General features: G+C 41.3%; 1 protein-coding gene across 1 annotated transcript in view; it reads right to left on the reverse strand.

Moving 5' to 3' along the window:
* The window catches only part of mgat5 (alpha-1,6-mannosylglycoprotein 6-beta-N-acetylglucosaminyltransferase), a 122,288-nt gene that overhangs the window by 93,693 nt on the left and 6,061 nt on the right, over positions 1 to 22,534 (reverse strand). The window contains exon 2 of the mRNA XM_061691022.1: positions 14,249 to 14,663. Within this exon, the coding sequence (XP_061547006.1) occupies positions 14,249 to 14,489 (241 nt within the window). The 5' untranslated portion in view covers positions 14,490 to 14,663. The remainder of the gene's footprint in view (positions 1 to 14,248; positions 14,664 to 22,534) is intronic.

Raw genomic sequence — 22,534 nt, forward strand, 5'->3', positions numbered from 1 at the left:
TTCAGGACCTGGCCAACTTGGGATTGATGGAACCATGAATTCTGCTCTTAAAAAGAAACTCCTGAAGGAGAAAGTTCAGCCAACACTTTGTGATTAAACTGAAGCTCACTTGGGTTCTGCAGCATGATAACGATCCAAAACACACCAGCAACTCAACTTCTGAATGGCTGACAAAAAGAAAATGACGGTTTTGGAGTGGCCTAGTCAAATTCAAGACTTGAATCTGATTGATGTCGTTCATGCTCGAAAATACTAAATTTTTGCTGAATTCAAACAATTTTGCAAGGAAGAGTGGGCCGAAATATTTCCATTGAGATGTGAAAGACTGCCAGTTATAGAAAACACCTGATTTAAATTGTTGCTGCTGAGGGGGCCCATTACTTTTTCTTATAGAGCCAGGTAACTGAATATTTGTTTTTTCCTTCATAAATGCAATCACCATGTAAAAACATCATTTTCAGTTCCCTTGCATTATATTTGTCTGATATTTACATTTGTTTGATGATCTTAAAGTGGGGAAAAGATGCAAAAATATTTGAATTTGAGAAGGGGGCAAATACTTTTTCATTGCACTATACTTCAGGAAAACCGTATGATGTTAATGTGACTTCATACAACGTCCGCTTTAAAGACGGCCAGCGTATTGGTTGGGTGAATGTAAGTAATCAGCACGAAGGCTACCGCACACCAACCGATTTGGTCAAACCCGATTGAACTGTTGCACAGTGTGCGGGGGTTTGGCAAATCTTTCCATGAGTGGCCGATGACTCTGCCACTGGTTTTGGGCGCACACTGTCGCAGCATGTGTTAAGCATGTGTTGATGCTGAGGATGGCCCAACCAGCCATTAGGTTTAGGGGGCCATTACTTCTTCACAAAGGGCCAGGTAACTTCGAATATAATTTTTTACTTAATAAATGAAATCACCATTCTAAAACAGCATTTTAAGATCATTTGGGTTATATTTGTCTTGATATTTACATTTGTTTGATGATCTTTAAAAAAGTGGGGAAACTTTGCAGAAATATAAAAATTTAAGAAGGGGGCTTATAGTTTTTCACACCACTGTAGTTCCCCTTAATGGCTGTCTGAGTCTATATGTACCCAGCGACTGACTGGTGACCAGTTCAGGGTGAAGTCTCGAAGTCAGCTGGGGTAGGCTCCAGCACCCTGCGACCCTGAACAGGATGAGCGGTATTGGGAATGGATGGATGGATGTATTTCCCCTTTAAGCAAATTCTATGAAGGCCTTTTTTCCACACTGCACATAGCAGGAAGCAGCGCACCGTCAACCAACTCATTCATTGTGTATGTGCTGCGAGGGCATTCTGCGTCATCATGCGACACGAGAGGTGGGCGTTTTTACCGTCACGAGTAGCTGAAAAATGTTTAACTTGGGAGCCGCATCGCTGTGACGTCATGCAAAAAAAAAAAGGAAGTACTATATGACTAAAGTGTGCCGGTGTTAATGTTTCCCACTAACCCTAACCCACCCTAATCCTAACTTTAACCCATCCTAAAACGTCATAAGCCCCAACCCTAGCCCTAAACCTAACCATAGCAAACCTCTTTGTTTTTATTTCATGCAAATACATGTTTGGGATGGTCATCTCGTTACATCTGCATTCCTGCTACGCAGGCGTCAATCATTTTACAGTGGGGCATGCCCTGCCTAGAAACCATGTGGGAATCAAGATCAATAGATACATTTTTCTCCCCTTCGCTCGTCATTTATTGTGCTATTATTTTGTTTGGAGAATGTATTGTCGTTGTCATATAACTAATAACTTGAAACAAGACAACAGTTTGTAATTCACTGTAGGTGGATTATACATTGTATTTTGAACATTAAGTACAGGCTCTGCACATTTTGTGAAAGGCTCTTTGTTTTTTTCAAGTGAAATGAAATTGAATAATTTCATCTGGCATCCCTGGTGAGCTCTCATGCACCCTGGTTGGGAATTACTGGTTTATACGACAGTTCATACACAAATGTTAAAACAAAACATTTTGCACTTGACATGATGTTTTGGTGGGTGATTGGCATTCCATTTCAAATAAGAATCCTCTAATTACTTTTTAGTGTGTTTATATATAGAAATATACACACACACACACACACAGCGGCTGAAATAAGTATTTAACATCTCTCCATTTCTCTCATTAAATATATTTACAAAGGTGCTATTGACAAACATTTCACCAGATGTTGGGAACAACCCAAGTAATCCATACATATAAAGAAAGTAGAACAAATAAGATCAGAAATTAAGTTGTGTTTAAAATTGTGACAAATACTTATTTTCAGCCGCTGTGTGCGCGCGCAGATACACACACACACACACACACACACACACACACACACACACACGCCGTGAAAACGTTTTGGCCCCCTTTTCAAATTCTAATATTTTTGCATAATTTCCCCTCTTTAATGTTTAAGATCATTGAATGGTCCTATGATTGGTCATTGAAGATCCTATGGGGGGCACAAGTCAGTGCAAGCTGGAGCCCGGATAAATGCAGAGGTTTGCGTCAGGAAGGGCATCTGGCTTAAAACTTTGCCAAACAAATATGAGCGTTCATCCAAAGAATTCCATACCCGGATCGGTCATGGCCCGGGTTAACAACGTCCGCCACTGGCGCCGTCGGAAATTCAGCTACTGTGGGTCAAAGTCAAAGAAGAAGAAGAGGTGGAAAGCAGGTTCTTCGGCAGAAAGAGAAGAGGGGCTTGGGACTATGACAGGAAAATCTCGGGAGTTGGTTGACATGATGATTAGGGGAAAGGTTGATATATTGTGTGTCCAGGAGACCAGGTGGAAAGGCAGTAAGGCTAGAAGTTTAGGGGCAGGGTTTAAATTATTTTACCATGGTGTAGATGGGAAGAGAAATTGAGTCGGGGTTATTTTTTATTTTAAAAGAAGAGTTGGCTAAGAATGTCGGGGAGGTGAACAGAGTATCAGATCGAGTGATGAGGCTGAAACTTGAAATTGAGGGTGTTGTGTGTAATGTGATTAGTGGCTATGCCCCACAGGTAGGATGTGACCAAGAGGTGAAAGAGAAATTCTGGAAGGAGCGAGACGAAGTAGTTCTGAGCATCCCAGACAGAGAGAGAGTCGTAATTGGTGGTGCAGATTGTAATGGACATGTTGGTGAAGGTAATAGGGGTGATGAAGAAGTGATGGTTAAGTACGGCATCCAGGAAAGGAACTTGGAGGGACAGATGGTGGTAGACTTTGGAAAAAGGATGCAAATGGCTGTAGTGAACACTTTTTTCCAGAAGAGGCACGAACATAGGGTGACCTACAAGAGCAGCGTTAGAAGCACGCAGGTGGATTACATCTTGTGCAGACGATGTAATCTGAAAGAGGTTACCAACTGTAAGGTAGTGGTAGGGGAGAGTGTGGCTAGACAGCATAGGATGGTGGTGTGTAAGATGACTCTGGTGGTGGGGAGGAAAATTAGGAAGACAAACGCAGAGAAGAAGAGAACCATTTGGTGGAAACTGAGACAGGACGAGTGTTGTGCAGCTTTTCGGGAAGAGGTGAGACAGGCTCTCGGTGGACGGGAGGAGCTTCCAGAAGACTGGACCACTGCAGCCAAGGTGATCAGAGATGCAGGCAGGAGAGTACTTGGTGTATCTTCTGGCAGGTAAGGAGAGAAGGAGACTTGGTGGTGGAGGCCAAACAAGAGGCATATGATGACATGTATGGCAGGTTGGACACTAAAGAAGGAGAAAAGGATCGATACAGGCTGGCCAGACAGAGGGATAGAGATGGGAAGGATGTGCAGCAGGTTAGGCTGATTAAGGATAGAGATGGAAATATGTTGACTGGTGCCAGCAGTGTGCTAGCTAGATGGAAAGAATACTTCGAGGAGTTGATGAATGAGGAAAATGAGAGAGAAGGGAGAGTAGAAGAGACAAGTGTGGTGGACCAGGAAGTGACAATGATTAGTAAGGGGGGAAGTTAGAAAGGCATTAAAGAGGATGAAAAATGGAAAGGCAGTTGGTCCTGATGACATTCCTGTGGAGGTATAGAAGCATCAAGGAGAGGTGGCTGTGGTGTTTTTGACCAGCTTGTTCAATAGAATTCTTGTGCGTGAGAAGACGCCTGAGGAATGGAGGAAAAGTGTACTGGTGCCCATTTTTAAGAACAAAGGTGATGTGCAGAGCTGTGGGAACTATAGAGGAATAAAGTTTATGAGCCACACAATGAAGTTATGGGAAAGAGTAGTGGAGGATAGACTCAGGACAGAAGTGAGTATTTGCGAGCAACAGTATGGTTTCATGCCTAGAAAGGAGGATGTTGATGGAAAAGTACAGAGAAGGTCAGAAGGAGCTACCTTGTGTCTTTGTAGATCTAGAGAAAGCCTATGACAGAGTACCCAGAGAGGAACTGTGGTACTGCATGCAGAAGTCTGGCGTGGCAGAGAAGTATGTTAGAATAATACAGGACATGTACGAGGGCAGCAGAACATCGGTGAGGTGTGCTGTAAAGTGTGACAGATGAATTTAAGGTGGAGGTGGGACAGCATCAGGGATCAGCCCTGAGCCCCTTCCTTTTTGCAGTGGTGATGGATAGGCTAACAGATGAGGTTAGACTGGAATCCCCGTGGACCATGATGTTTGCAGATGACATTGTGATCTGCAGTGAAAGCAGGGAGCAGCTGGGGGAACAGTTAGAAAGATGGAGGTATGCACTGGAAAGCAGAGGAATGAAGATTAGCCATAGTAAAACAGAATATATGGGCATGAATGAGAGGGGTGGTGGGGGAAGAGTGAGACAACAGGGAGAAGAGATAGCAAGGGTGGAGGACTTTAAATACTTGGGGTCAACCGTCCAGAGCAATGGGGAGTGTGGTCAGGAAGTGAAGAAACGGGTCCAAGCAGGTTGGAACGGGTGGAGGAAGGTGTCAGGTATGTTATGTGACAGAAGAGTCTCTGCTAGGATGAAGGGCAAAGTTTATAAAACAGTGGTGAGGCTAGCCATGATGTACGGATTAGAGTCAGTGGCACTGAAGAGACAACAGAAAGCAGAGCTGGAGGTGGCAGAAATGAAGATGCTGAGGTTCGCTCTCAGAGTGACCAGGTTGGATAAAATTAGAAATGAGCTCATCAGAGGGACAGCCAAGGTTCGATGTTTTGGAGAAAAAGTTAGAGAGGGCAGCCTTCAATGGTTTGGACACGTCCAGAGGAGAAATAGTGAGTATATTGGTAGAAGGATGATAAGGATGGAGCTGCCAGGCAAGAGAGCTAGAGGAAGACCAAAGAGAAGGTTGATGGATGTCGTGAGGGAAGACATGATGGCAGTTGGTGTTCGAGAGGAAGATGCAGGAGATGGGCTTACATGGAAAAGGATGACGCACTGTGGCGACCCCTAACGGGACAAGCCGAAAGGAAAAGAAGAATGTTTAAGATCATCAAACAAATGTAAATAGACAAATATAACCCAAGTGAATGTAAAATGCAGATTTTAAATGGTGATTTCATTTATGAAGGAAAATATATATATATATATATATATATATATATATATTCAAAGTTACCTGGCACTGTGCGAAAAAGTAACGGCCCCATAAACCTAATAACTGGTTGGGCCACCCTCAGCAGCAACAACTGAAATCAAGCGTTTCCTGTAAATTGTTTGAATTAAGCAAAAATGGAGGGTTATCGATCATGAACGGGCTTTTTAAGGTCATGCAACTGCATTTTAATCGGATTCAAGTATGGACTTTGACGAGGCCGCTCGAAAACCATTTTGTTTTTCAAAGCCATTCAGAAGTTCACACTATCACCACCAGGTTTGACTGTTGGTATGATGTTTTTTTTCTGAAATGCTGTGCTACATTTATGCCAGCTGTAACTAGACACACACCTTCCAATAACCTCAACTTTCACCTTGTCAGTCCATATAATATTTTCACAAACGTCTTGGGAGTAAATAAATAAAATAAATTTATTTATTAAATTTATTTATTAAATTTTTATTTATTAAATAAATAAAATAAATTTATTTATTTATTTTTTGCAAAAGTAAGACAAGCCTTTATGTTCTTTGTGGTCAGCAGTGGTTTTTGCCTTGGAACTCTGCCAAGGATGCCATTTTTGCCCAGTTTCTTCCTTTTGAAATTTAGAAATGGCTTTTTGCAACCCTTACCAGACTGATAGATGTCACTTCCTTTATTTAACGACTATTCTGGAATTTCTTTGGATCGTGTCATCGTGTCTGCTTTTTTAGATCTTTTGTCCGACTTCATTTTGTTGGGACGAATTCTGTTTAAGGGATTTCTTCACTGAACAGGACTGGAGGTAATCAGCCTTGGGTGTAACCCGTAAAAACTACCCAAAAATTGTAATTAGCTACAATTAATTAATGATTTCACAAGGGGGATAATTACTTTTTCACACAAGGGCAGGTAACTTTGAATCAGTTTTTTTTTCCCTTCATTAATTAAATCATTTAAAAAAACAGCAATTTAAATTCACCTGGATTATATTTGTCTGCTATTTACATTTGTTTGATGATCTTAAACATTAAAGTGGGGAAACTATGCAAAAAGTTAAGAATTTGAAAAGGGGGACTGTACTTTTTCACAGCACTTAAGCATAGTATAGTTCGGCAATACAACTTCTTTATACATCTGGGGTATAGTTTTGTCGACAATATCTATATATATCTATATGGTGAATAGAAATCATGTAGAGGGCGCGAGGTGCTTGTCGTGCCACCGTTTGCATGTGTCTATTTTGGAGCGCTGTTCCTGCTATGCATGTATTGACAGTATTGCTATACTGCCTGTTTGCAGGGTTCACAGTGTCCGTTCGTCACCTCCCCAATGGCTAACTGAAACAGGAATATTGCCCACATCGCCATGCTGAATCAAGCCTGTAGCAACTTCAAACGTACGTTGCGGAAATAAATATGCATGCTTCAATTCAGCGCCAAGCAGCATTGGGTCTTGTCTTCCCCAATGTGCCGCCCCCCACAGTTGGCCGTGAGCCTGACTGCTTATCGCCAGCAGCAGCTGCATGGCGGATTGAAGCAAACGCCTACAAAGACTGGCAGTTCAGGGCATCTATCCCAGTGATTACCAACCTTTATAGAGCAAAAGCACATATTTTACAATTGAAAAATCTCACGGCACACCAACAAAAAAACAATTCACAAAAAGTATATACACAATGATTACTATATGTACTTCCTGCTATCTACTAGAAGAGCATTTGTTCTGTCTGTCACAATACCTCACTGGGATAAATAGAGGCACAAAGATATAACATTTTACTTAATTGCTCAATAAATTATGTATTTACAGGAAATAATGTAATTTCCCACGGCACACTAATGTGCCACGGCACACTGGTTGGGAATCACTGATCTATCCAAATCCCTAATGTGCGGGGGTCAGTCGGAATATCTGATATTTATTAGTCCAATCAGGTTCGAACGCATCAACCAGTGTGAGGGAGGTATCACAAGAACAGTCCAGTTCTGGGGAGGACGAGACCACCCTGGTACTCCACCAAAATAAGATCCATACAGAACTGGTGTTGTATTTTAAAATAAAAGTCCTCTGAAATCTGCATATTTCATTGTGAATTTAAAAATGATTAAAAATAATCCATTTGGTATCACAAGACCAGCCCAGTTCTGGGGGACACTATACATGGTTGAGTCCTGGTGTGGTATAGTGTCCCACAAAACTGGACGGGTGTTGAGATACGAAATGGATTATTTAAATTTAAAAAATAATAGTCAGGGACAATAGTTGTGTTGACCCTTTTTTAGAGGTTAAAGATTACATTTTAAAATAACATTATCGAAATTCAGCCTTTTAGCTCCAGGTCCTTATTTTGAATAGGTAAAAAAAAATAATTCAATAATTAATAATTGATATCGCCTTGGGTGTAAAGATTAATTCATTATATCGATGTATTGATTTTTTTAAGTGTATTTCTTTTATTTATTTTTATTTTTGTCCTGTTCGGCTGTTAGGTCAAGCAGAATGGAGGAGCTGTATCCCTTTTAGGCCGTAACAGTTTTACTGTGTCACAGTGGAGTTTTTAAGCTTCTGCTGTGGTTTCTTAGTACTATAATTAAAATTTATTGAGAATCAGAGTTGAACAGAACAAAGTTTCCCGAGGGGAGAGAGAAACGAAGACAAAAGACAAAGCACTAATTGTAAACAGGATGAGAAAAGTAAGTCATTACATTATCTACAACAATGAAACATTAAATATGGGTGTTGTATGGGGCTGTAGTGCTACACCCTGTGAGGGAAGGACAGGTCAATCTAGAAAAGGACAAGGACGGGAGAAGAAGCACGCAGGACAAGGGTCGTGAACCTGGCTGTACAACTGAAGTGTGGTGGCATTAACTATGTAAATTATAAAAGTCTACAGGACGAGAGTATGAGTGAGTGTATACACAAGCAATTCGCATATTCATGAATTATTTGTCGCTATAATTGAGTGGCCCCACACCCAGTGAAAGAGTTCCAGGGGTGTGTGCCTGCGGACACATGCAAGTGAATTGACACTGTTTTACATGCACAAAAACAGACGGAAGTGTCCTGTAATTGCTGTGCCCGCACCGCGGAGGCTGAGGACCCCACCCAATCAATCGAGGGGTGGGATCGGGCCCAGGGGTCCACCCGAGAGCAGCCCGGTGGACAGGACACATCCCACACCGAGGGACCCAGTGCGGTACGCCGGCCACACCGAGGCGCCCCGACAACTGGCCACCCAGTGGGGGCTGCAGGGACCCAATGCCAGCCCTCCAGCAAACAGAGATTGGGAAGGAGTGAAGAAAGTCCCGCCCCCACAGATGCCGGAACCGCAAACACAGGGACAAGAAAAGATCCCCACTCTATATACACCGATCTAAAATGTGTGGGGAAAATAAATAAATAAATAGAATAATAATAAAACAATAACAACAACCTCGACAACAAAGAATACAATATTCTAAACTTTACTTTTACACTTACGAAGATAGTCTTGTTATTGTCAAATGGCACCCTACCCAGGCAAAGGAATCAAGAGTCTAGATTTAGCATGTTGAGGAAAGGTGACCAGCTATCTTCGTATATGTAATTTATTTTTTTCGTTCTGCTGATATTTTTTCTCACACAAAATATTCTAAAATGAGATTTCGCCACTGACTGATGTTAATAGCTTGTTTGTTTTTCCAGTTTAATGGAATTGTTTTCTTAGCGGTAGCTAATGCGACAAGTAATGATTGTGAATATTTATTAGGGAGGTTGATTATGCTTAAGTCGCCAAGTATGCACAATTTCGGGGAAAGTGGAATCCTGAAATTGAAAATGTAAGAGAGTTTTTGTGTAACCGAAGACCAAAAGCATTGAATTGGTGTGCATTCCCATATAGCATGAAAATAGGTGTCTGGGGTATTGTTGGATTTATCTCACCAAACATTATAATGAATAAACACAAAAGGAATGAAGACGTTGGTCATTTTACTCATGAGGAGGGCGCATGGGAGATTGTTCAGGTTACAGCCTCTCAACACGCTCTAAACAATCTCTCCCGTCGCTCCTGCATTTATTTGAAAATAGGGAGGTTTCTAAGTTTACAAGACATAACGTACTAAGCTACAAGACACAACACACTAAGGGTAGGGTTTCAAGGTGAAAACATGGCACCTGCCACGTCCCGGCCACGTCCTTCTCTCAGATGATTCCTGCTGAGTCATCTTCTTGAAGGCGAGACATCTTTCTTTCTAAACATTGTCCATAATACTAATGCAAGCTAAGCAAATAAATGATAACTTCTACAATATATCTAACACAAAATAACACAAAATATTAAACTGTTTTGCCGCATTTGGAGGTCATGCCCACAGTTCTGATCATCAACTGTACTCCTTTTGGTACGAGTTAATGCTTCCAAATTTCTTATTATTGGGTTGGTCATATTGGTCCAGTTGGTAGGTGATTTCCTATCTAAAAAATGCGTTGTATCATTTAGGGTGGGACGCCCCATGTACCACAAAACAAAATCAACACTATAGTAACCAAAGTTGCTATGTAACAACTCATCGAATCTCCTAACCAACGCGGGTGTGCCATTCTGCTGAGTTCTCACTAAACAGGTTGGTGTCTTTTTTCTTCACTGACCAGCAAGCGTTTTCACAATCTACACATCTGCTCCTGCTCCGTTATCAGACTTTTGCTCACCTTCCCTATTTGAGTACTCAGCTGAAATGACTCTTTTACAGTGTGTTAAATGAACCCACGTGTTTCTTTCTGCTATTTTTTATTGTCCCATTCATTCTTTCCACGAGACCTGCACTCTGAGGGTGGTGGTAAGCACAATGGTTTTTCAAATTGATGTGGAACACGGTTCCTATTTTATTGAATATTTGATTTACAAAATGAGTCCCATTATCACTGTAAATGGTTTCAGGTATGCCATATTTTGGAATGATGTCTTTACATAGTGCTTTTGCCACCGTCAGAGCATCAGGTGATTTTGTTGAGAATAATTCGATCCATTTAGAAAATGCATCTATGATAACCAAACAATACTTTTTTCCTTCACTTTGGTTTAATTCAATATTCCTCTCCTGGGCCTCAAATTGCCTTGTGGATTATACCTAGCACAAATCATACATGCTCTACAAATTATTATTATTATTATTATTATTATTTTAATAGGAATTAAAACCATAAGTTGTATAATATTGATTTATCTGTCTTACCATCCCTCCTGTTGAGACATGTGACACAGCATGGCTCAATATAGCAGCCCATTTGAATATTTTTTTTTTTTTTTTTTCTCTTTGCTAATGTAAATTTCATTTTGTAGTTTTGCACTTTGAATTGCGTTCTTGTTGTGGAACCCTCTTACTGGCTATCAGTATAGATTGTACCATCTTTATTTATTTTTAGTTTGCATGCCTCGGTTAATGCTACTAATTCAGCAGTTTGTTCGGCCAATTCCTGACAATCATGCTGCGTGCCTTCATCAGGTAAGGGTGTTAGCGTGGCTGGATTTAAGGTTGTGCATCGCTCAACAGTCAAATGTGGTTGTGACAGCAAGATGGCCATGCAAGATAAATATCTTGCAGGTGTTAAAAACGCCATATTGGTTTGCAATAGGAGAGCAGACACTGTATGTGGGTCCTTAAGAGTTAATGGATGAAATAACACAATCGTGGAACTGCTCTCTAATGCCATTGAAGCTGCCACAACTGCTCTGACACAATGCAGTAATGCACACGTCACGTTGTCCAATTTAGTCAAAAAATAAGCCCATTTTTCTTAGTATATCACCGTATTGTTGTGTAAGTACGGAGGTCATGTCATAGCTTTTACAATCTACAATTTGAATGAATGTTTTATCATTAAATTTAGAAGGCCGAGCGCAGCCCTGGACACCAAATGTTGTTTAATGTCACAGAAGGTCTTTTCCGCCTCTGTATTCCATAGAACAGGTGATGTCATTTTAAGGTTTGCTTCATACATAAATTTTGACAATGGTGCAATAATTTCTGCATAGTTTTGAATCCATGCTCTCCCTTAATTTGTCAGACCTAAAAATGACATCATATGTTTCTTTGTTTGTGGTTTAGGGTTTTTTAAAACTGTAGCTTTTCTGTCTTCTAATATAGTCCTTCCTCCTACACTTAGATTATGTACCAGATATTTGACTTGTTTTTACACCATTGCAATTTATTCTTGTTAACTTTATGTCCCTCCTCTGCTAGATGACACAGTAAGGCTAATGAATCTTTGCATGTCGCGCCCTCCTGGGGGAGTGAATTTAGACATGCTTGTTATTATTACTTGTGCATAAATGGTTGGACTTTCACAGTAACCTTGTGGTAATCTAGTAAATATATATTTTCTCCCTCAAATTTAAATGCAAACCAAATTTGACTGTTCTTTTCTATTGGTATAGAAACGAAAGCATTGCTTATGTCAATATTTCTTCATCAATTTCAGTGAGGATCATTTGGTCCAATCATACAGGATGCATGTGTCTCCCTTCATCAGCCTGCGTTGTCCAAAACATCGCATTCCTGATTAGACCAGTTGACGCACTGTATTCCAGTTTGTTTTCTATTTGTCGCCAATCATTTGTCTCCCATCCTTGTTTCAGTAATGTTCCCACAGGTATTTTTGGTGCATTGTGCGCATATATTAGATGGAGAGAAGCCCATTTTATGCATAGTGTACTGAGTAGTGTATTCTATGGAGCACTTTATATTGTATAAGATGTAAATTTGTGTTTTTTGTTATTCTAAACGTATTGTTACAAATCTGTATCCAGTAGGTACGGTCAGCGGACATGGAAAGGTCTTCTTTCCGATTGGTGATTGGTAAGTGCATTGATTTAGTACATGAAATTATTTTATAAACCTTTGAGAGATTTGGCAGACGATGATCTTAACCATTGGGCCACGGCTGCCCAAGTGACGATGATGATGATTGTGTTTAGATTTTTACGCTGTGACATGCTTATTAAATTTAACAGACGTCTGACATTATTTGTGGAACCTCTACTTTTCATGAAGCCTGTCTGGTCATAGTGGATTATCGACAGGAGTACCTTTTCAAGTCTCTCTGTGAGGGCTTTCGAGATACTCTTGATATCTACAATAATCAGTGATAAGGGCCGTTAATTAGCTGGGAGAGTGGGGTCTTTACCTGATTTTAGTAATAACTTAATTGAAGCTGTGTTCATATGGCTACTAATTTGACCTTTATCGTTTATCTCCTTGACTGTTCTGAGAAATAGAGGTGCTAGTATTGGCCAGAAATGTTTAATGAATTTGACGGGGATTCCATCCGGGCCAGGCGCTCGTCCTGACTGCATATGTTACTCAGAGCTCCGTAAAAAGTAGTAATAAATATGACTAGAACATCTGAGCATTACGTATTTTGTGTTCAATTACAGTGTGTTTATTCTTAATATATGTATTACTTCTATTTTGAAAAACAACATCTGACGAGATGTTACTGGCACTTTATTCATCTAAAGTGTGAATGAATTTGCCTTTAATGCTCATTGTTTTTTTATTATAGCCGTAAATAATTTTTACCTGATACTTTTACAAGAAACAAAAGGAATTTAGGAAATTTCACCTGCACTGTCCAGTATCCAGGTACTGTAATTTCCCATGTATAATGCGCACCCATGTATAATACATACCCCCAAAGTTGTATATATAATTTTGAAGCAAAAGAAAAAACAAAGACAACAATTACCCATCACCATGTTTTTCTCCAAGGTAAAACCCCAGCTACACCTTCAGCGCCTCGAGCAGAAGAGTCTCCGAGTGAACCTAAATCCCCTACGAGTCAAGTGAGAGCCTCTACTCCGCCACCAACACAAGCCTCTTCGCCTCTCTCAGAAGGCAATGCTGATGAATGTTAATTACTGTATAAGGCTTTATAATTAAATATTTAAGTAAATATGTGTACTGTTGTAATCCTTGTCTCAAATATCCATCCATCCATCCATCCATTTTCTGAGCCGCTTCTCCTCACTAGGGTCACGGGCGTGCTGGAGCCTATCCCAGCTATCATCGTGCAGGAGGCGGGGTACACCCTGAAGCCAGCCAATCCCAGGGCACATACAAACAAACAACCATTCGCACTCACATTCACACCTACGGCAATTTAGAGTCTTCAATTAATGCATGTTTTTGGGATGTGGGAGGAAACCGGAGTGCCCGGAGAAACCCACGCAGGCACGGGAAGAACTTGCAAACTCCACACAGGTGGGGCCGGGATTGAACCCGGGTCCTCAGAACTGTGAGGCTGACGCTGTAACTGTCTCAAATATGTAAAGTATAAATACTGTTTACATATTTAAAATATTCTGGTACCCGCATACACATACACAAAAATTCCTATGGGGGGACAAATCCTACTTTGCGGTTTTTCACCTTTCGCGGGGGGGTTCTGCTCCCCATTAACCGCGAAAAACGAGGGATCACTGTGTTATTTTATTTATTGTTTTACGCTAACACGTTTATATTGCCATGTATACTGTTACTGTGAAGGGATTCCCAGGCAGACCGTAAACCTTTGAAAAAGCCTTGGAAAAGTTAGCCCTACTGGAAGAATCTTGAATCTTAAATGGAAGTTGAAAACTCCTAACAATTTGGAGTTACAAAGTTTTGGGGAAAAGAAAGCCTCTAAAGTAAAACTAAATTCTTGAGTTAACTCTTAACATTTGTGATATCATTTTGCTTTTTTGGATAGCACCTACTCACCATAAGCAGTCATGGTGCCGACATAAGGCCCATCCATGACACTTTGATTTTCCTCAGCTAGTGCCTTGATGTAGCGCTTGCTGAGGTCCAGGATCTGTTGTCGAAGCATAGCGCTGTTCTCATGGCTGGCTCGCTGCTGGATGGTGAAGTGTAGCAGCATCATGCCCCAGATAAACCCAAAGCTGACCAGGAAGAAGCCTAGCTTTTGGGACGACAGCTTCCACAAGTAAGGTGTAGCCATGCTCACTACACAGTGAGTAAGGGGCCTATGATTAAACTATAGGACAACTGCAAAGCATGGCTGTCTGTTTGCGACGCTGCGATGTTTGTTGGGTGTAGGTCCTCACCGATGTGATTTCCTTCTTTGGCCCATGTTGATGACAAAGCACCATCTCAGGCCCCAACCTTCTTCATTCTACAGGAGAAAAGACAAGAGTGGTTGCCAGATGTCCCAGGTTAGTTGATCATTGATAATACTGTGGTATTGACAATCAGTAATAGGGAATTTTGCATACAGCGGACATCCACTATTTGTGGACCCCACTATTAGGGACCGAGTCCAACTGTGAATAATGAAAACACGCAAATAAATGCACAATTTTTTTTTAAATCCAAAAGAAAAAACAACAATGAGCGGGGGATGGGGTAAACAAAACAAAAAAATAAGTGAACAACCAGGGTTCCCCCCTCGCACCACCACCTCCCCCCTACCCAGATAAAGTCATGATGGACACATACAGAATGTGACAGCCTGATCTGCACCGAAGTCAAACAAAAACACTATCAGCAGCACCACGTGCAATGCCAAGATAACGTTACTATCTTTCAAAGCATAAAATTCTTTAGAAAATGAAAAATTCTTGATTCAATTTCAGCAAAATGTAATGGCTAAAAATGTGTTTATATTTTTCAAAAACTACATTTGAAATCTCCTGAAAATTTTAAAATAATCTGTGGTGTTGAGGATAATTGTGTTTCTTGTCTACTGGTAAAATTGTGATGTTTTGGTCCTTCAGGGACACAACTGCTTTCCATTCTTGGACAGTAAGCTGGGAGACTGATTCCTTGGCATTGGAGAGAGGTGCTGACACCTTTTATACTGAGTTGTTCTGCCCAAGCCTCAGGTAGGTGGTGCTTCTTTTAACTGTGTGTCCCTTGATCTGTACCGAAAATCCATAGGCCTTGTTCAGACTGCCAGCCCCAAATTGGATTTTTGTCATATGTACAATGTATTCGTTTTGACTTAAAGTCTCAAAACAGCAAAAAGTCACACATACACCCAAAAAAAAAAAGAAATCATTATTTAGCATGATGGATTCTAAACCACATAGAGGTGGTTTAAAATCTGATACAAAATAAGATTTCTGCATTTGAGTCCAGAATGTGGACCCTCCCGTCTCTCAAATTGGATAAATCAGTTTTTGAGTCACTTGCTCAACTTTTTTATAGTTATATACAGTGCCGTGAAAAAGAAATTGGCCCCCTTCTCAAATGCTTATATTTTTGCAGTTTCCCCACTTTAAAGTACCACAAAACAGGCCCAAAATACTTTTTTGTAAATTTGACACACCACTAAAAAGAGTATTAACAAGCCGGACAATTAATGAATGGCTAATGAATAAATTGCAAAGTATGTGGAATCATGCTTTAAGATGGTCAAGAATTGAGACATTCTTTGAGCTTCCAGACACTGGAATCTATCTATCGATAACGGCTCCTAGAGCGGCTGAAATAAGTATTTCACACTTCACCGTTTTTCTCATTAAATTTATTTCCAAATGTGCTATTGACATGGAAATTTCACCAGATGTTGGGAACAACCCAAGTAATCCATACATACAAAGAAAGTAGAACAAATAAGATCAGAAATTAAGTTATGTGAAAGAATGTGAAATGAGACAGGGAAAAAGTATTGACAATTAGTTTGCGATGGTCTTGAGACAGCTCTCTGCTCCTACCCATCATGACAAGTTGTCTTGACTCACACCTCGGCAATGACACCTGTTTGTAGGCCATCAATTAGGACTGAAGCAGCTGATATTCATTTGCACTGACAAGGGGCTGGATTGTCGTTTGATTATTGATAGATTTTAGGTGTTGTATTGAACACAAAGAAATGGTTCTTTATGTGTTCAATACTTTTTCACTGTGTCATTTCACATTTTTACACAACTCAATTTCTGAGCTTATTTTCCCTACCTTCTTTGTTTGTATGGATTACTTGGGTTGTTCGCAACATCTGGTGAAATCTTCAGGTCGATAGCACCTTTGGAAGTATATTTAGTGAGAAAAATGGCGACGTGGTAACTACTTATTTCAACCACTGTATATCTGGAGTATATGTAACACAGCATTTCAGAAAAAGAACATCTTACCAACAGTCAAACAGTGGTGGTAGTGTGATGGTCTGGGGCTGCTTTTCTAATTCAGGACATGGACGCTGCTTCTTGCTGTGATTAATGAAACCATGAATTCTAATCTTCAACAGAAAATCCTAAAGGAGAATGTTCGGCCATAGGTTTGTGACCTTAAACTGAAGGGCACTTTAGTTATATTTCATATTCAGTCAACATGCCACCGTATGGGTCACTTTCTCTCTGCGGGCGAGCTGATTCTGGAGACAATTAGCAAACTAACAACACCTGTGCCCCATAGGCACAATCAGAGCCTACAAACACAGTTGCGGGATCACCTGCTCATTCTCTTGTTCTCCTCCTGGAGTCCGTGAGTATTGGCTTCACGAGATGTAATATATGAATTTATCATTGATTGTGCTTATCTGCCTCTTACTACAGGACTTAGAGCTTTAGTCACAGTAAGGATGTGCGCGCGCATCATTGTGAATTAGTGTGACGCTACCGGGAGCAATTTCTCCCATGTGTACGCTACCTTACATGGCTGACTTGGTTTGCTTCTTGACCAGTTGAGTAATCGTTGTAGATCCAAGCAAATTCGAGCAAATAATTACGAGTTGAGAGGAGCCGCTGCAGCTGGGAGGTTGTACTACCTGAAGCCATTGTCACGCTTGAGTCAAGTTTCAGCGGCAGTCTTGGCTTCACCAAGTGAAGAAGACGAAGCTGAGTTTCCGCGGAAACAAGGCGAGGTGGCCCGAGTTGTAAGACTAACTCGAGCAATGGATAGCCGAGAGAAGCGTCTCTACAGTCACCATTAGATTCGACTGAGTGCAATAACTCGGACCTTGCAATCATTCCGGGAGGCTTGACGCAGGAACTCCAACCGCTAGACATCGGTGTAAACAGGGCATTCAAAGTGAAGTTGCGAGCGGTGTGGGAGCGATGGATGACAGATGGCGAACACAGCTTTAGTAAAACAAGGAGGCAGCACCGGGCGAGTTACGCCACAATTTGTGAATGGATTGTGGATGCTTGGACTAGTGTGTCTGCATGCAATGTTGTTCGAGCTTTCGTAAAAGCCGGCATCATTTCTGAGGAGCCGCACGGCAACGAGACTGACTCTGACAATGACGAGAGGGAACCTGGCGTGTTTGATGGAGAACTTGCACAGCTGTTCATTTCAGATACAGAAGATGAGGACTTTGATGGATTTGTGGATGAGGATTGATAAAAAATAAAGTGTGTACATTGTTAAATACTTCAATAAAGTACAACCGAACTCAGTTTTGCTCTCGCTGACTTTTTAAAAACATTGTTTTAGCGTGCATGCATGCTACGGTATGTTTTAAGCTAGCGTATGTTTTACCATGCTTGTGGCCAATAATACGGTGCGCCTTATGTATGTGTTAAATACAGAAATAGACCCCGTAACTGAGACTGCGCCTTTTAATACTGTGCGCCTTATGGTCGTGAAAATACGGCAGGTAATTTGGCGGCTGCTTCACTGGAGAGAGAGAGAGAGAGAGAGAGAGAGAGTGTACTGGAGAACATTTGAATTTGTGGATGGTCGAAGAGTGCCGGGGATGAGGGGGTGTTGCTACTGAGCGAGCCGGCGAACGCGCATCATTAGTGGATACGGACTCGCGCTGGCCCCGATGAACGCAGGAGGGCCGTTGTGTGTTTTGATGTTAACTCCATTTGTAGATTATCTAATTTATTATCCAGCAAGCGAATGTTGCAAAAGAAGATGTGTAGGAGTGGTGTTCTGCAAGGGTTAGCGTTTACCTTAGCTGTTAACCCACCGCGACAACCGTGCTTCTTCATGCGGGCACTGGGTCTTGCCAAGAGCTGCTCTCCGAAAGACGTGAGCGTCATAGTTACAAACTCAAGGTCACTGGATGCTAGTAATTGTAAGTCCTGACGACCTAATTTACTGCAGATATTAACTATTGTTGGTGTTGTAGGCTAAGAATTGTGGTGGAACTATCCATGACTGTCCCAAACTAATGCAAACAGCAGCAGTCAGCGGCGCCGCTGAATGGCAGGGCTTTTGTTATCGGTCCAGTTTTTTTTCATAATTATTTTTCCCCCAATATCAGTCCGATAGTTATCATGCATCCCTACTATGAACCTTCAAACTACGACTTTAACATAAACAGAGCGATATTGATTCATTATTAATTTAATTAAGAAACATGGCTGTACAAAACGGTGTAATGTAACATGAACTATGGAAGAAATCAAATACAAGAATACCGCATATTAGTTGTGAAACAAAGCTCATGTTTTGTTATCTATGATGATTTTACTGTTTTTACTGATATTTTTGTTTTTTTGCTGTGGCATCGTTTCAGTATCCATCCATCCATTTTCCGTACCGCTTATCCTCACTAGGGTTGCGGGCAAGCTGGTGCCGATCTCAGATGACTCTCGGCGAGAGGCGGAGTAGACCCTGATCTGGTTGCCAGCCAATCGCAGGCCACATAGACAAACAACCATTCACACTCACATTCACATCTATGGGCAATTTCGAGTCGCCAATTAACCAACCATGCATGTTTTTGGAATGTGAGAGGAAACCGGAGTACCCAGAGAAAACCCACGCAGGCACAGGGAGAACATGCCAACTCCACACTGGCGATGCCAGATTAGAATCCGGGTCCTCAGAACTGTGAGGCAGATATGCTAACCAGTCATACACCGTGCCACGCAGGTATAGTATCTAAGTCAGAATTTTGCTGTTGCGACAACACTGGTAACAAGGCCATAGAGGAACTTATGTTGACCAGTTAAACATTACTACCACCTGCTCAACCTAATTAAGTAGGTTGTACACAATCAGGATTTTTGGGGCCGATCACAGAGTTTAAAAAAACGATAACCGATCACAAGATGGAGGAATGTGTCTATTTAAATGACCTGTTCATTTACTGTATATACTTGTGTACTTAATTGCTCAAAAAATTATATTTACAATAAATAATGTAGCTTTGTTCCTCTATTTATGCCAGTGACGCATACAGACATAACAAATGCATGGTCTTCTATTAGAAGGCAGGAACCAAATACAGTAATTAATGTATCCACTTTTTGTGACATTTTTGTTTGTTGGTGTGCCGTGTGTAGCGGACATGCACGCCTCAACTTTGAGGCGTCACCGAGACTCGTGACCACCTGAGAACTCCCACTCCGCCACGATGCCCTGCTGTGAGATGGGGACTTGGACAACGCCTGGTGTACGTCAGGTGGACCTTAACCTAATTAGCAGCTTCCCGTCAAATCTTGATTCCTGTCTTCAAAAGACTCCTTTGACTCCAAAAGATTGGAGGGACACTCCCTTCAAGCAGACTATGTGGTTAATATTCACCCATGTGTGTGAGGCGCCACCCACTGGCCTTGAGAGGAACTGCAAGCATAACTTGTGCACGTGCCTTTGCTGTTTGTTAACAGAAGATAAAATGTCCGTTTTTATACCTTGCAAACTATAGAAATATTCCAAATGTAAGCCTTCGTGTCTCTGTCCCCATTCTCAGTTTGACAGGTCCTCTGCATGATTTTGAAAGCTGTTCATGATTTGAAATCAAACAGTACGAAATGTTTTATTGAACAATAAGCAACCCATCTGCCACGACCAAAGTTTAAACAATGATTCTATGCGTGAGTACAAAGTTGGGAGTGTTTGAGATTATTATTTTAGATCCTATTTACTTAAATTTGTGGACAAGATTCAGGCTGGTGGGCGTGTTCTTCTCCAAGTCGGCACTCCCTCTTCCTATGCCCCGCCCCTGGGGCATTTAACTCTAAACTCACACCTTTCGGAGTAGAGTTGAACTGAGTTGAGTTGAGGCTTCTTTTTCCTTCTGTGCTGGTAGCTCGCCAGCTGGGTGGCCTCCGGCCAACCGTCCCCCTTCTTTTGTTCCCTTTTTGTCCTCGGGCACTTCCGGGTGCCACCACGTGCGCGAACGCCCTCCAAGCCGGCAGCGTTTTCGATCGAAGAAGTCGACCATGCGGCTCCGATCGCTTTCTCTCGCCACGATCAGTCGGCGAGGCCTCAACGAGCAGCTGCCGGCATCCCTGACGGATCCCGCACGACTCTGAGGGTCAGAGCTCGGCTCGCCACCAGGTAAATTATGAGCGCATCCCGAATGGGACAACTTTTCTCTCTTTTTTTTTTTTTGTGCATCTGTTTTTTTTCTTCAACCAAACCTCATTTGTTTCCGCCTGAGATCCAGAGGAAGACCATCCCCAAAGACCAGCTGATCAGCATTCGTGAGTCGACCCTGCAATCCTTACTATGATGTACATCAGTGCGTAATAAATGTGGGAAATTACTAGCTTCATACGAAATCCCAACTCTGCCTTCTCTCCCTCTGACTCAACGCATTAAACGCTCACACGCTCATTTAGTTTAGCCCAGCGACCACACACGATGTCCTAATTTCCATTTTCATACGCCTTCTTTTCTTTCTTTCGTTTACTCTTAGTGTTATTTTCTTGTTGTCGTTGTGGGTTTCATTAAATATACCATAAAATTCCACTCGTGGTCGTATTGTGTGTGTTCTGAATTTAAGTAAACCTCTATAACCTAGGACTAAAAATGTCGTAGAGTGTAGAAACCTCCAGATTCTGAGACTGATTAAAAAGGTTTGTCGTCATTTCGCCTAAAGTTAAGCTTGAAAAATTTGACATGGTGCCCTTTTCCAGACATTAGTTTGATTTTTAACAATTAAATCAAAATTACGATAAACCAGAAGTAACGCAAACGTCGCTCCCAGCTTATTACTTTATCCTAAATTAATTACAATTCTTATTTAATACATAATCGCTACACGTGAGATTTTTCAATTGTAAAATATGTTCCTCGGCTCCATAAAGGTTGGAAATCACTGCTCTAGTCAGATCGTGTATTCTAATCAGTCAGGTCAAACCAACATTACATGACAAATAATGGGTGCTAACTTACTCTAATTAAATTACTTTATTTTTAATTAAATGACTTCACCCACGCCGAAACTTTAGAGCATAATTCGACAGAACGGCGGCATCTTTACGTCCAACCGTTCGTGCTACCACTAGCTTGCTAGGCTACATAACATTTTATTGCCTGCTTGCGAGCCGTATCGTACTAAAGGTACGGGAACATACCTAAAGCAAGCCTTAGACGAACGTCCTCTCCTGTCCGGAGCACCGGTGACCACCAACACACGTTTTTCCCCATTTTGTCCTAATACAGTCGGCACAATCCACTCTTGTCGTCGTCGCCACGGTAATGTGTGTATCCGGTCGCATTTGAGTTGACAAGATAAAGCCCAATGATCGTAAAAAAACGGGATGCGGTGGTATCGGAATACAAGATTTTATTTCAGTAGTCTGACAATGCAATCGTGAAAGAGCAAATTTGTCTTGTAGTTTGATCTGGGCATTACGTGTTGTCTGTCTCAGACGTGTTGTCTGTTCCACACCGCCGACGTTTTTAAATAACTTTATTGGCGGTCAGATATTTCCAATACTATGTCAAGAGGCTAAAGGCTAAAGGCTAAAAATAAACTAGCTTTTGGATTCAAATATACTGTGCACGCTACGACGCGGTGTAAATGTATTTTGCAGAGCGGCGAATTATGACATTAAAGCCGATCAGTATAAAATGCTAAATATCGGCCGATACCGATCAGCCTGAAAAAAATCGGTGTAAAGTCTACTAATAAGATCCAATACTGATTCCAAAAAAGACAACTGAATTGGGATTGACACGGGTTTAATTCACACAGCGAACACCCATAGATGTATTTTGCAATTTTTTAAATTCATTTTTCAAATCTAAAACAGTACCAAGGTGTCTTAATAAAATGTTTCTTCCATTAAAATACACAAAGGATAAATATCCACTTCATGTCACAATCTGGTGGAAATCACTGGGTTTTAGGTTAGTAAT

Source organism: Phycodurus eques, chromosome 1, assembly GCF_024500275.1.
Source record: "Phycodurus eques isolate BA_2022a chromosome 1, UOR_Pequ_1.1, whole genome shotgun sequence".
In the NCBI taxonomy this organism is placed as follows: Eukaryota; Metazoa; Chordata; class Actinopteri; order Syngnathiformes; family Syngnathidae; genus Phycodurus; species Phycodurus eques.